The 16416-nt window shown below is 34.5% G+C and overlaps 1 protein-coding gene across 5 annotated transcripts in view; it reads left to right on the top strand.

The window, feature by feature from the left end:
* LOC150103910 (uncharacterized) overlaps nt 1-16416 on the top strand; it is a 589709-nt gene that overhangs the window by 479003 nt on the left and 94290 nt on the right. For all 5 annotated transcript variants that reach the window (XM_090397176.1, XM_090397175.1, XM_090397178.1 and 2 more), the window contains exon 21: nt 1726-1901. In XM_090397176.1, coding sequence (XP_090253302.1) covers nt 1726-1901 — 176 coding nt within the window. The remainder of the gene's footprint in view (nt 1-1725; nt 1902-16416) is intronic.

The following is a 16416-nucleotide window of genomic DNA, read 5'->3' as shown; positions in this document are numbered from 1 at the left end:
TAACAATTGTCATGTTAAAAATAGGACATCATTGTTACTGTAAGAAAACTATCTATGTGAAAGAATGTTTCTCCTGTATTGTCTTAAATAGAATTTAGCTTTGATGTAGTTTCTAAATATTGAATTTATTTTTAATTTTATCTGTTTTTTTTTTTTTTCCCACTAGAGGTCATGCCAGTAGAATCACCTGTGATCAAATCATTGTTTCTTTAGCTTACTGTGTGAAATGTAACTCAGCTTGTCCTTGTATATCTGTATATACTCCAGACGATGACCTTAATATGAAGGTCGGAAAATTAAAATAGTTATTCATGACACAGTTGTAAAGTCCATAATTTCTAAAATGAATGCTGATCACCATGCAACACTGAAAGAAAGGCTGATGTGTTTGCTATTTAGCTACATAGTCCAGACACATTACATGCATTTTAATGCATTTAAATTACCATACATCCTAAAATCTACTTCATGGTGGAAAAAGAATCAAATAATTGTCTTCCCCTCCTAGATACATGTCACATGCCTTTCAATTGGTTCATTATACACATGCTGAAAGATATTGACCCAAACAATCACACCGTTATTCTGCTGCCAATATTTTGGTATCCTTAAAACTTAAGAAACAGAGCCATAGCTATCTGTTCTCATGATAATACTGTTACACTGAACTTTGCTACACTACATTTTAGTCTGTTGCTATGATCTTCAGAAAATAGATAAATTTATAATGCTTTCCCAGATTCCCCACTTTCCCTAATACACAACAGCAAAACAGTACTAGCCATGTATTTAGGGTAGGTCTGAAAAGATATCCAGAATCACTTAATAAAATACAAGCTTCATACTACTTATAAACCATCTATCAAACTAATAACCCTTATTGGTCACCTAAAGACAAATTCTTTATATCTGAGGATGCAAAGATATTTGTGTCCTCAGCAAATAACTGAACATCTCCTGTCAGATCTTCCCAATATCATTAATATATAAATAGAATAACAAAGGTCCATGGACTGATCCCCAGGATACACCTCTGCTCACCTTAAACCTGGCTGATCCATACACTTATATACCTACCACTTTCTACTACCTGTCCATCAACCACCCACTTAAATAGTTTATATTCCATCATGTTGGATACTTAATGGATTGTATACAGCACTCAGAAAGGGTTAAAACAGAATTTAATACTTCCTGTATTTCATCTTAGTCACTGAAACATCTTCAGGGATTACAAAAAAAACTAATGTAACATATACACAAATACCACACAATACCAAGCTCAACCACGTGGGTGACTTTAAAGTCCTGTCTACTTTAAATAGATAGGACTTTTAATATTTTGGTTCTCTGTTATTGGTAGGAAGATATGTGTTTCTTCAAGAAAGAAACACATATCTAGGAGTAGTAATTAAATACCTTTTGTTATTATATTATTAACCAGTATTTTGCACAAGGATGTGATATGCATATGGATGCAGGCACAACCATAGGAAGGCAGATAGAGTAGATTCAAAATAGTGTAATCTTAATGTCCTAACTGGTGACTTCTGTAGACACAGAGGATAATCATAATCATTCAATTGACAGTCTCATGGCAAGTCAATCCATCCAAAAGTATTGCATACTTTTATGGACAAATACTAATGTTAGAGTAGCATTTATAGAATTTTAATTAATATAATATATATATTCATATATTTCTTTCTTCTTTTTTTTTTCCAGCTGTTGTTGTGAAAGATGTTCAAGGGAGAAATTCAGTTCTGCATTCTGTTGGACGGCTTGAGGTATATGAATTATTGAAACGAGAGATAGAAGAAGGTCTTATAGGCATTAAAGGGATCACAGCAAGAGTGAAAGATCGTTTAACTTCAGTAACAGCAATGACTAATCCATTTAAGGTATGCCATATTGTATTTTTATCTCTATTATTATTATTATTACATGACACCTCCAGGGAGGACACATGCTCTACAATCTGTCTCCACTTAGTTCTCCAACTACAACGAACTGCAACTACAATCATCATCATCTGCACTAGTGCCATCTACTGCCCACCACCAGTAGTTTCACAGACAATCACAACATTCATGCCCATGGTGGGATTCGAACTCACAACTGAATACGCTAACCACTCAGCCAAGCAGGCTGGCATCTGCACATTTTTGAGGGCTAAAAATTAATGCACGTTCACATCTCTGTAGTAATTCATTTTTATAAAAAAATCAAGAGCAAAATGTGTATTTGGAATCTGTAAGGATACCAATACTAATAATTTTGGATTATATTTCATAATTTTAAACCCTGAAAGAAGCTCTAAGAGACCAACTTGTCTCTGGTGATGAAAGTTAAAGAAAATGTAATGTGGTTGAATGTACTTAAAATAAACACTTCCTTTCTTATTGAAATTAAAAATTAATAATCTGTTGAAACAGGTGCACTGAAAAGCAAAGCTAGATGCAGCTACTTAAAATTTTATAAAGAAATTACCATTATTTACTGAAGCATTCTGTATCTAGTTCTAATTAAAAAAAAATAAAATGTGAAACACTCACTGAATATTTCCTATGTAGTTTGTAAATTACTTTTTTTAGCACAAAGTTTGTTTGTAAAAATGGTTTAGATGGTTATTAAATGGAATGGTTTAGAAGAATGATTAATATATCTGCATTGCCTATAAAAATTGAGCACTTAGTTTGAGTAGTAGAGTAGACATCAGGGGAGCTCTCTCTGCTGTGTACAGAACACAAGTTAGTCACTAGGCATGTGACAGGCTGTGGTTACTTTTCTTTACATAATCACTGAGCATGTGTGAGATTGTCACTCACTAAAATATGACCTACAGGCTTAGTTGGTAGGTCGCACCTCAGATAGTAAGACCTTAGTTATAAGCCTACTGTGTGAGGAAGAAATTTTCTTAATATATATTTTTAATTGAAGCAAAATGAGCTTTCTTAAGATATGGGTGTCAGGATTTGTAGCCAGAATCTGTTTTTTCTGCAAACATACAAACCAGTGTCATAGTCCTCAGTCCCTTACTTATTCTTACTATCATGGAGCAATCTATGATAGATGGCTCCATGATAGTAAGAATAATATATGGAGTTGAAAACTTTTACTAAAATCATTTGAGTATCATTGGAAAAATAAGAAAATATCAGTTTCACTAAGAATGCAAAAGAATGGATGGTCATAAGTCATCATTAAACATATCCTTAAAGGAAGTATAGGATACCCTGGTATTCCGACAGAAAGTTTTTTTTCCTCTCCTATAAAATAGACATTCTAGCTGAAGAAAACATGAACTTAATAGACATAATATACTGACATTAATCCTAATGTCAGTATGTTAATTTTAACATCCTAATTTTAACACTTCCTCTAAACAGTTATCTCCAGAATTTGTTATTTATTAGTTAGGCATCTAATTTGATCAGTGATTACTTGTCAATCTTCTTAAACAATATGTGTCATTACTTTCATGTGGTTGTTCTCTGAATCATCCCTTCCCTGTTATTTTTTCTGAAAAATTCTCTTTCATTTGCTATTCTCCTTAACATATTTACACCAGAAGAGTGCTTGCCTAGTATACATACCACATTACTGTCAGGTGGGTATCCTCCCAATTATCATATCCTCATCATCCATGATATTCACCTACAACAGATTTACAGGATACTTAAATAATACTACATAATTAAGTTTGCATTATTAGTAGCTTCCTGTCATCAAGTTTCTTTCAAATTAATATGTTCTTTTCCAGCAATCCTATCATTTCAAACATCTATTTTGCTAACCTTTCCAATCCAATATCTCTGTCTATGTTCTTGAATGAAGTTTTTTCTTTTGTAATATCTTCATTTTTAAGACTTGCTTCTGCTACTGGTATCATCTGTTCACTAATTTTCCTCAGAAACCATCTCTTGTTCCAAATCTTTAATCAACTGCTTTAGTTCTAACCACATTTTTGGATCCATATATCAGAATTGGTTCAAACACTGTCTGGTACACTGCAATTTCATATAAATGTGTTATATATTTTTATTTTTAATTTTCAATTCTCATTAAATTTTTTCCTGAATAGCTGAAATGTTTTACTTATTCTGCGGGGTCACCATGGAGAATGCAGTTGATTTTTTTCCATTTCTGCCTATTTTCATCTTTTTTTTTTGTTGCTGAGTCTATTAAGCAATTATATTATTATAAAAAAAAAAAGTGAGAATTTGAAAACAAAAATCAAATATCTGTCTTCTCCCTGATGGGCAAACTCAAAATTTAAATTGGAAGTCCAATTAAAAAAGATGTTTTATTGAAAGCTCTTAGCAAATAAATCTACATATGCTCCAAGAGAAAAATCTAAGAAATTTAAATTATGTTTAAAAGTAACTAAGTGAAAGTCATGGACCTCAGAGGAATGTAGAGGATGCATATCATAACAACCTTTATAGGTTGCAGAATGTTCTTGAAGCAGATGAAAAGAATAGAAACATTGGTATGAGTTTAAAAGGAATTAGATAATGAGAGACATAAAAACTGATGATATGAATACTCTCAAAGTTTTGAGTGATAACTTTCAAAAATTATTAAATGAAATCAATAGTGATGGAACAGGAATAAAAAACCTGATAGAAAATATCTAGGAGAAAAGAAATGTAGTCATGAGTATATTTCATTATTAGAGGTAAAAATGTTAGAAATTGAAATGTAAAAAAACATCTATAACAGATACTATATAATCAATATAATTGATTATATATAATTACTATGGTAAAGATATAAAAATTTTTTATAGTAGTTGCTTACTTATCCTCATCATGCCAAGGCCAAGATCCATTTCTTCTTTTTCTGTCCTGAGCCACCAATTTGGCTTCTCTCCCACTCTTCCAGTCAACCAGTCTTCTTTCCTTTTCTGTCATTCTTTGCCAAGTTAATTTAGGCTTCTCCATTTTCCTTCTAGGATCCATGTCAAAGCCACTCTAGGAATCTCCCTACTGTCCATTCTCAGTATGTATCCAATCCATTTCCGTTTGTGTTTTTTTATTTCATCAGTGACATCTTTTTTGCACATTCAGCTTATATAAATCATCATTTTTTATACATATAAGTTGTATAGGAATTTCTCTGGGTGTTCCAGGAAAGATTTATGCAAACATGCTGTTAAGAAAAAGCTAATAAAAATAATTGAGGAGAAAACGGATTTGGGTAAATAAAAGTTATCAAGACCAGATTTTTACTTTAAAGTCATGAGTATAACAAACATCTGATTAAATTTTGTAGAGCTGGAAAAGGTATGTCATAAGATGCTAAAAAAAAACTGTTCAAAACACCACAGTTATAATGTATGATGTAGATGGTACATCATACAGACCAATATATATATATATTTATATGTATCCTATACTCAAGTTGTAAATGCATTTAGAATTAAAAGATGTACAAGAAGATGGTTTGATATAATAATCAGGTGTAATTCATGAACCGTGTTATCTTCCCCATTATTCTTCATTTGTATGGATCATATTTGAGGGGAAATGCTATTAAACTTCATATCAAAATCAAACATGTTATACTGTTAAATAAATCCACTCTAAGTATTCAGAACTCAAATGAAAGCTGTAAACATGCCAGACACACAGTAAACATTTCAACTATTTAAACACAATATTTAGTGAAGGTCACAAATTAAATATGGAAATAGATAATAAGCATTTCCTGCAGAAAATTTTGGCTGTAGCATCTTCCTCAGCAAATCAGTCAAATGTAGATGAAACAGACCTATGTTGGAAACTGATGCCAAATAAAACTTATTTGTCTGAATGAAGTATCACAACTTGGGTATAAAGTCTCAAAAAGACCAACTAAAATTTTTATTAGGAGGAGGTAACACTGAAGGTGATTTTAAAATGAAGCCTATACTCATTTATTGTACACAAAAGTCCCAGATTTTAAAAGGATACAGCCATGAGTTTATTTTAATGATTTTATGAGCTTCATGGATTCAGTTCAAGAAGTTATTATGGACATGTATAATGCTTATTTTTCCATGTATAATGTATATTTTCCACTACCCAGACTGGTTTCAATCTTTATCAGGTCTCATCAGTGGGATACCAAGGTGAAGTAATGCAGAAGTCATATTTCCATATACAAGTAATGAAAAGGTGTCGCACCGTATTACTAAAATACTCTGGTTTAGAGAAAGATGTTGAATTTTTTTTTCAATTTTTTTTTATATATTTATTATTATATTTAATATTTATTTATTATTATCATTTTTTATGTTGAACCATACACGAGAGGTTGGTTGATCAACCTATATTACATTAGCACCGTATATAGATAGTGGGTTGGGAAATGAGAAACTTGTTTATTTACATTTGATTTAAAAGCCTGTATATATATATATATATATTGTCGGCAAGGAAGGCAATGGGAAACCACCTTGCCCATAGTCACTTCCCTAGTATGGTAGCATAGCTGCCCCTACCATCTGTATGGATGAAAGGAAACTAATCATCATCATATATATTGTATTCCTTGGAAAACACATCAGGGGAAAGAATGTTCCATAATACAGCAGTAGCAGGGATGGAGGAGGAGGAGGAAAAGGAACTTGTTCTGTGAGTTTCAAGGTGTACTTTGAAGGGAGGTTGAGCAGCAGCTGCTTTTGTTCCAATGAGCTTAGTACTAAGTGGGAGAATTATTGATGCTATTTCAGATGAACATTTGCCATGAAAATATTTGCAGAATATGGATATTGCAGAAACCAAACATTTGTGCAAAAGTGGGAGGAGTGGGCAAGAGACTGATAGGTCATTAATCAGTCTGAGCTTTCCTCTGTATTGAGTCAAGAATTTTGAGTGCCCCCATTCCAAATGTGAGAGTCAGTATTCAATAGCTGGATGGATTTGTGATTTGTATAAATTTAACAGCTGTTCTGAAGTAATGTCTTGAGCAAAAGAGAAATCCTAGTTTTTTAGAAGCTGAGGATGCAATGCTGTGGCATGTTTATGCCAGGAGAGGCTTGATGTCAGGGTAATTCCAAGAAAAGAAATCTCATCTTGTCTGGAAATTTGAGTGTTGTCAAAAATAATACTGGCAGAAAATGGTTCTTTTTTGTGATTTGAGAAAATAGACAGAACGCTGTTTTACTAGCATTGAAATCGACGAGGTTATCTGAACCCAATTGAAGGATGGCTTGGAGATAAGAATTGAGGGCAGTGGTGGTTAATGTTATGTAAGTTAAGGTGAGTTGTGTAGAGTAAGGTTTATCATATTAAAAGGAGGAGTGCAATGTGCTGTCATCTGCAAAATTGTATACTGGGTTAGAGATCAACTGAAGTATGTCATTGATAATTGATATACAGAAGGAAGATGGTTGGTGAGAGAACAGAACCTTGTAGAATCACGACATCAATTGAATGCGGAGAGAGCATAAGGAACCATCTGCCATCACACATAGCCTGTGTCCATACAGAATGCTGGCAATCCAACTGTTGAAGTCCTGAGACAGACCAAATGATAGAAGCCTACTTGTATTCATTTGTGCCAGATGCAACCACTTGAGATTCAGCAAATTTCTCCATGGCATTTGTCCAGAGATGGGTGATATGTGTGAATAGATCTCCTGTTGATCAGCAATGATGGAATCTATAATTTTATGGTCGTTTATTAGCTGTTGCTTTCGAGGTAGTGCAGGAGTTGTGAATTGGCAGTTTTTTCCATTACTTTAGATAGTGATTTGTTACCCTTCTTGGAATAAGTTTTGAATATAGGCCAATTTCCAGACAGTGGGATAGACCAGTGGAGCAAGAGAGTATATACAAGTCACATAGGATAGGAGTTTCCTAGACTTTCCTATAATGCATAGCATTATACATGTTCATGAGGATATGTGCGTTGGATATGGAATACTAATGCAATTGAGTGAAGTCACCAGCCTCTAAGTAGTCCAGTCATGAAGTGACTTCGCATGCAAACTCTGTTTGCTTACATTTGGATAAAGGATGAAACATGGAATATAATTTCTTTGTATCTTTAATTTATAGGATATTTAATTTTTAGGATAGAAATTGATGTGAAATCATCAGCCCTCTATATGCAAATAGTCCAGTCATGAAGTGACTTCACACGCAAATTCTGTGTGCTTACACTTGAATAAAGAATGAAACCAGGAATATAATTTCTTGGCATCTTTAATTTATAGGAAAACCAAGTGAGAAAAAAAAAAAAAAACTTTCAACTTCTTTCTCTAATCCAGAGTATTTTAGCAATAAGGTGTGATACCTTTTCACTGCTTATATATGGAAATATGACTTCTACATTACTTAAACCTTGGTATCACTTCTGGGTAGTGGCTCTTGCCATAATGCATAGCATTATATATGCCCATAAGGATATGTGCTTTGCATTATGGAATACTAAGGCAAATAATGTGAAGTCATCAGCCTCTGTATACAAGTAGTCCAGTTGTAAAGTGACTTCACATGCAAATTTTGTTTGCTTACACTTGGATAAAGGATGAAACCAGGAATATAATTTCTTGGCATCTTTAATTTATAGGATAATTTCTGCTACTCACTCAGAGCAGGTAATGTTGGAAAAGAGGAGCCAGTTGAAATTGAGGATGTTGCTGCATAGGAAGGTGAAGAGGTCAGAACTGTTTTTGGAATATGGAGAGTGGCAAATACATCATCCGAATGTTACTGAACATCAAGGAACCATTAAGCCAAGGAAGGTCAATTGCAGAGAATTCTAAATTTTGCATTCTCTTGCAAGGAAGTCTGAATCTTACATAGTCACTTTGTCATGCTTGTGCTGAAAGAAATCATGTATTGTGTAATTTGGACAGTGAAGGTGGACTGAAGTTGTTATAGTTGTGATTTGGATTTCTATAAAGAATAGGATGTCTGTAAGTGAAGGTATACATCATTTACATTTGTGTTTATTCCATGGATGTTAAAGGGAGTTTGTGAGTTTTTTTTTTTTTTTTTTTGTAGGATTCTGTCATGTCTTATATATTGAGCTTGGTTTGACTTATTATTATTACTATTATTATTACAAGAGACCTGCAGGGAGTTGGGAACTTGTCAAGGTAGGCCACATTACCTTCTCTTGAATTCATTCACAATATCTACATTCACCACCTGCAATGGTAAATCATTCCAATCACATACTGCTGTATGAGAGAAAAATCTAGCTCTCATCCCATTTTTGACAGCATTCATTCTGAACTTCCATGGATGCCCTCTCGTGCTCTCTCCATCCTTCATAGAATTAAAAATTCTATCTACTGGTATCCTGTAGATGGACCCTTTTAGCAAGTTGTAGTTCTGTGTCATATCACTCCCTTAATGCATAGCAGTACACATGTCTGCAAGGAGATTTTCTTTGCATTATGGGAGATACTGAGACAAGGAGTGATGAGAGCTCGGTCCACCTTTGCTCAGAGTTGCCTGGTGTTGCATTACCTTACCCCAGTTCTGAAGATATTTTCAGGACTGGGGTAAAGTAGTGCAACTTTGTTTGTTTGCTTACACTTGGATAAAGGATTAAACTAATTTTATTATATCATGTCACTCCTCTTTCTCCTGTTTGCTAGTGTCTGCATTCCACAAATTATTAATCTGTTATCTACATTCCACAGCCCCAATATCATCTTTAACACTACTTTGTTCCCTCTCCACAGTATCAGCATTATCACTGATCAGAAGACCAGATATTCATACAGATGAGATTGTATCAAAACCTTATAAAGAGGCAGAATGGCTACCTTATCGTTACTTGTCAATCTTTGTTTCAACATTGTAATTATCTTGTGAGCTGTATGTACCCTGAACTTCCAATTCCTATCTACTAAAACTCAAGATCCCAGGACTAGTTGGAATTAATTGTTGATGAAAATTTATTTTGATCAGCATGTTGTTTATGTTTCATTTTGGTTTATGATTAAATGAAAAGATAGAGCTTGAAGAAAGATCTTGATAATGCCTTTCTCTGCTTGAACTCCAGATATCATGGCAGAGTAAACTTCCTTAGACATTGAGTATCATGTAAACAATACTGCAAGCATGTTACATCACAGCCCAGCACTTGTATTAGGGGGAATATACCTGCTTGCATTCCATCATGCTGGTTTTCTGTGCAACTTAAGAAAACACTGTCTGCTTTTCTCTTTTGGCAGTTTTTTTAAAATACGCAGAGTGGATTACTCTGATTTTGTACTCTATGCAAGTAGTTTGAAATCAGTCTTTAGTGGAATTTGGTGGAGCTTTCTCATAAAGCATAATGTCTAATTATATTTTACTTGAATGCAGCAACTATACCACTGAGCTACAAGATAAGAAGCATTAACAAAAATGTTAATGTTTGAAAAGTTTGACCTTTATTGAGGTCTGATCAGTGAGAGCCAGACTCAGAAGGGCTTGGCTTACATTTGGATAAAAGATTAAACCAAGAATATAATTTCTTGGCATCTTTAATTTATAGTATAATATAACCAATTAAAAAAACTGATAACATCCATCTCTGATCCTGAATAATTTCATAAAATGTGATATACCTTTTCACTACTTATATACAGGAAATATATGACTTCTGCATTACTCCAACCTTGCCATCCATTCTTGAACTGACTTCTGCTGTTGATGTTTAATAATGTTCATCTTTGGACTTGCTTGCTTCCTCAGTGGTGGTGGTGCCACTGAGTTTCAGTGGCACCACCACCACTGAGTTTCCTGTCCTATAGTGATTCAGATCAGGAGTGATGAGCCTAGTAGTGTTCCTTTGGAGTCACTCAGTGAGATTTAGAGTGATCTTGTAGATCACTCAGAGTTTTTTGCTAAGGTATCTCTATACTATAACATACCTCAATAAAGGTGTGTGCTTTGCATTATGGGATACTAAGACAATTGATGCAAACTCATTAGCTTCTATATAATTCTAAGTAGCTGATTTGTGAAGATACTTAACATGCAAATTTTGTTTGATTACACTTGGATAAAGGATTAAACTAAAAATATAATTTCATGGCATCTTTAATTTATCTCATTGACAAAGTCATTGTTGATAGTGATATCATCTAGTTCAGGATGCAGTAGTATACAGAGGATTTGAAATAGAAAGTGATCACTATTTAGTTTCTAGCAGTATCAGATTGAATATCATATTGAAGAGAAAAGTGTTTGAGAAAATTTTAAAAAGAATCAGTGTTGAGCAGCTTTCAGAGGTGAACTGTGTAGATTCATATCCACAATTATTACTCAAGAAAAAAATGAAAGTGTTTGAAAACAAGACCCAAACCTTGGTGATTCATTGGCACACTCTGAAGGAAACATTGATTGAATTAGGTAGAGAAGCATGTGGTTAGATTGCCTATAAGGATTGACAAATCAGAACTTTGTGAAGAACTCAAGAAGGGAAAGAGGCAGTCAGGGAAAAGAAGATAGCATATTGAAAGTTCTTGGCAAGTAAGTCTGCTTGTGCTCTAAGAGAATACAGAGAGAAATTAAGAAAGCAAAGCACTATATAGAATTAGCTAAACAAAACAATGGCAAGAACATAGAAAAAATATATCAGGAAAGTGGGAAAATATATGAGACTACTGAAAAAGCTTAGAAATGGTAGAAGAATGCCATAAAAAAGGAATCGTGATAATAAAGGCAGCATGAAAATAAATGCTCCCTCTGACTTTATTTACAGCTGCACAAAACCTGCTATTTATCTCTTTTTAAATAAAAATGTTTCTATGCTGCATCTCTCGTTAAAATGTTACAATAGTATGAACTCTGGCTGGTTTTAAACAATTAAAAAATCATCTATACTTAGCTTCATGTAGGAAACAAATAACTATATCTGCCAGAAGCTGTGCAGAAAGGATTTAGTTATATGGGAGCATTTCAGTTAGCGCATGACCAACTGTAGATAAAAATGTTCTAGAGATCGGGAGTAATTATTTGAAAGATTTCAATATGAAACAATCAGGACAACATGTTGGTAGAAAACATTCAAGAGGAAGGCAGTCAGGGATATATATCTATACTTGAGGTAGGAAACCCATCTAAAACCTGAAATGTGGAAAAGCTGCTGTAGTAGATGGTATTCAACTAGAAATATTTAAATATGACTTGAGTGCTATGTGGGCTGTAATCAGGAGCTGAGTAATCTGTTGATATTCTTAAACATTTGGGGGGTTTTAGTCCTTTGGAAATACTGTACTTTATGCAGTGGAATGAAATACTGAAAGATGACTGGGAGTAACAGATTTGGCAAGTATGTAGTTTGACTTTAAAGGGATGTTGAGCAGCTGTTGCCCAAGTTCCTGTTGACCTGGGCAGAAATGGGAGGCATAACAGATGCTAGCTCTACTGAACAGTAGTCATGGAAATATCTGTGGAAGAGTCACAATGCAGAAATTGAGAGAGTGGCTGAAGAGTCTCTGAGAAAAGGTCTTATTAATCAACCAGATCACCCTTTTCTGAACAGTGAAAAGAATTTGTAGGAGGGTCTTAGATACATCACCACCACAAACATGAGAACAGTATTTCCAGGTTGAGCAGATTTAAGATTTATAGGGAGTAAGTAACTGTCAGAACAGAAGTATTGTCTTGAGCAAAAAAAAAAAAGTCAAGTTTTTTGGAAGCAGAGAATGCTATAGAGGTGATGTGATTACGTCAGGAAAGGTTTGAAGCGTTGCTTCAAGAAGAGAGAGAGAGAAAGAGAGAAATTCTGTCTTAACAATTGGGCTAAGCCTTATCAATAGCAAGTGGAGATCTGATGTCATTTTTTTGCAAAAAAAAAAGGGGGGGAGAAGGCTGTGGTTTTGAAGCATTGAACACAACTAGGTTGTTTTTACTTTGGTTGAGGATTCTGTGGAAATCAGTGTTATAGTTACTTATTATGGATGATCTTGAAGCTTAAAATGTATGAGCACTGCAAGGCTTGTCTTTGAGCAGGATGATTGAGGAGAGTGCTCTCATCAGTTAAACTACATAAGTTTTGTGGTCAATGAGAGCAGGCTGTTTATATATTTCAGGAAGAGTGGGGATAAAATGACAAAGGTCTGAGGGACATCTGCATATTTAACAGGAAAATCTGAAGAAAGAACACCTTCCACCATTACATATAGTGATTGATCTGAGAGAAAATTAGCAATCCAGTTACAAAGATCCAGTTACAAAGGGAGGAAGGTAATCCATAGGATGGTAATTTGTTGAGAAGCTCTTGATGCTAGAATCCGTCAAATGCCTTGGAAATATAAGTGCATCAGCATAGGTTTCAGGCGTAGACTTCTGTGGCTAATTGGTTCAAAAGACATATTTTGAACCAATTACACCACATTTTTTATTATTCAGTTATACAATATACTGAAATAATAGTTCTCGACAAGTTTCGTAAATCGTAGGATTTACATCTTCAAGAGTAAATAGTATAACTTAAAATTTAAACAAGAGAAATTAATAAATACAAATGATAACCGTCTGGCTATTCATAAACTCAAATAACAGAATGCAGATATAAAAACTTGTTTTTATATCTGCATTCTGCAAGAGGAATTTCGAGATTTGTGAAACTTGTCGGGAACCATTATTTCAGTAATTCAATTATTTCAATATTTCAGAAACCTATGTCTTTTGAGCATAGGTTTCATCAAACATTTCCATGACACATGTCCAGAGGCAGGTGACATAGGCCAGGAAATGTCCTTTAGATTTAGATTGGCAAAATCGATACTGATCACTAGTTAGCTGGCCTGCAGGTGTTAGAGAAGTTGACTGTTGATAACCTTCTCCATTACTTTGGACAAAATGTAGGTAAGAGCAATAGGTCAGTAGCTTGATGGAGATATTTATCACCTTTTTTTAAAGAATTGAATGCATATGGGCTTGCCTCCTTTCTGTAGGGTGGATGCCAGCTGAGTATAATAGCATATAGATGATAAAGAATTTCTGCTAGTTCAGTAGCACATCTCTTGAGCACAATGGTGGAATTCCATCAGAACCAACTGCCTTTTTTGGTATCCTGCTTGACATTCTTCTGATTCTTTCTGGAGGAAAAGGCTGCATGCAGTGTTTTAACTAAAGGGGATGGTAATTGCTTTGGTATCTATGGTAGAATTGGAAGAGAAGAATGAAGCCATGACATCAGTCAGCTTTGTCTTTAGGTAATGATGCAATGCTACCATTAGAGAGAAAGTGGAGGAAGCTCAGATGGACAAAGTTGCACCCAACAGCTCTGACAAGGGACCAGAAAACACTGCTGCCATTAGCACATGTGGTGAGTTTTCTACCTTTAGCCCTATCAAAGCCCCAACCCTTTTGATTATTGTTTTTCAAGTGTTGAATGCAACCATATAGGGTGTGAATGAAGCTGTGGTTTTTCAAGCTACTTATCTTATTCTGTTTTTTTTCTTTCTTGGGCTTCCCTAACATGCTTCTTGGAAAATCATAGCTTTGATACAGGGTGTGCATTTTGAACTGAGTGAAGAATGAAAGCCTCCATTCCAGTATGGATTATTTCTCTAACAAGATCATAACAAGTATCTGAATCTGAAGAATGGAAACAACAGTCTGACCATGGAAAGGGAGAGTAAAAGTAAGCCCTCATTGTTATAGTGCCAAAATATATGAGATTATGAATGGCTGAGAAAAGGGCTTTCCTCCAAAGATGAAACTTAGATGAGATTGCAATATGAATTACCAAGAGGAACAGTAACCTGAACAGTGTGCCTGGAATGAGAACCAGTTAAGAAGAGATGGGGTATTGGGTGGGTGAGTGAAGAAGATTGTCGGGAATTCTGGTCAAGAGAGAGAGAGATGATCTGTTTTAGGTCATTGCTTACAGCAAAATTCTCTGCATTTCTTTCAGCTTGGTCAGTGGAATGGAAGAAAGGGAAACAGACTTGTGGACGTTAAAAGTAGGCATGCACTGAATGTTTGGTTTTGCTTTGGTATTTGACCGATTCAGCATGTTTTTCAGATATTCGATATTCAGCCAAATCAGTAGAATGATTCAGTATTCAGCCGGCTAAAGTAAAAATTCCTGTTACATGCTTTATAATAAATGCAATGAATTGGGGAAAAGCTTCCCCCTTATCTCGTGCCACTTCATACAAAGACCTGTTATTATTTTTATTATTACGTGACACCTCCAGGGAGTCCAAAGACTCATCAAGGGAGGGCACCTACTCTACAGCTCTGGGTTGTGTTCTCATAAGATCTCTGGTCCATTTTCAAAACAACTTAAAATTTCTTTCTACAATGGCTATAAAATATGGTCAGATACATGACATTCTTCACTTTATATTATTATCGAACTGTCAAAATTTCTTTCCATTCCTGTAGAATTTTCTCTTTTCTGAGACTTAAATTATATATCATGGTCAAAGGAATAGCCATTTCAGCTGAACACTCTTTTAGCACTTGTGCTGATGTCCCATCTTTCCCTATTGCTGAATTTTTATTCAGTTTGTGCAGCAGTTCTAATATCTCCTCTTCATACACCTTGGTTTTTCATCCTGTGAAGAGGTAGCAATGAATTCAATGTTGCATACATAAGGCTGGTAGCCTTAAGCAAAATGGGCACTCATTAGTTGAACAACCTCTTCTGCACCTACTCTATGTTTCCACCACTCAATCCACCAACTACAACGAACTGCAACTACACCAATGCTATCTGCTGTCCACTAGTATTTTCACAGACAATCACAAACATCCATTCCCATGGCGGGATTCGAATCCACAGTCTTTTGGCTGGAGAGCGGATACGCTAACCACTTGGCCAACCAGGTCGGCAAAGCATTGTATGCCCAGGTGCAATGCTATTATCAAGTTGTATTTTCTTCTTTGTGCTTTTGTTTTTATTGTTCAGCACTTTCTTTGGTGTTTTATATTATGCGGTCTTAAATTTTTATATTATGAAATATTATATTATGTTTATATTATGAAGCATTAAAAATTGTCTTAAAATATTGAAAAAAAGAGTACAGTAGTATAGTTTTAGCCATAAATAATATTAAAAATAGCAATATTTGAAGTTCTATGATTTATGATGGTATGACACAGGAAAATGGAAGTACACATCTATGATTAATAATTAATCATTTAAAAATGCAAGAATAGTAATGATTTTGTAGAACAGAATAAACTGAAATATCAAATCACAATGCAAGAACAATTAAGCATTCAGAATCTAAACTAAATTCACCAAAACAACAAATGCTATTTGACATTAGCAAATAATCTGGGGGGGGGGGGGTGCAGATAGCAAAGAGATAAAATCTTTGCATTACTATGGCTGAAATTGACTGCATTGAGAAACATGTGATAACAGGCCATATTCAGTTGTTCAAAAAAATTTACCACCTCCTTGTGCATTAATCAAAGAATTTCTTCAGAAGAAGAAATGTTTGTGAAGAAA

Source organism: Typopeltis vanoorti, chromosome 8 (genome assembly GCF_054136105.1).
Source record: "Typopeltis vanoorti isolate ZY-2024b chromosome 8, IOZ_Tvanoo_1.0, whole genome shotgun sequence".
Lineage (NCBI taxonomy): Eukaryota > Metazoa > Arthropoda > Arachnida > Uropygi > Thelyphonidae > Typopeltis > Typopeltis vanoorti.
Note: the sequence above shows the minus strand (reverse complement) of the source record. Positions and strands in the feature narration are given on the sequence as shown.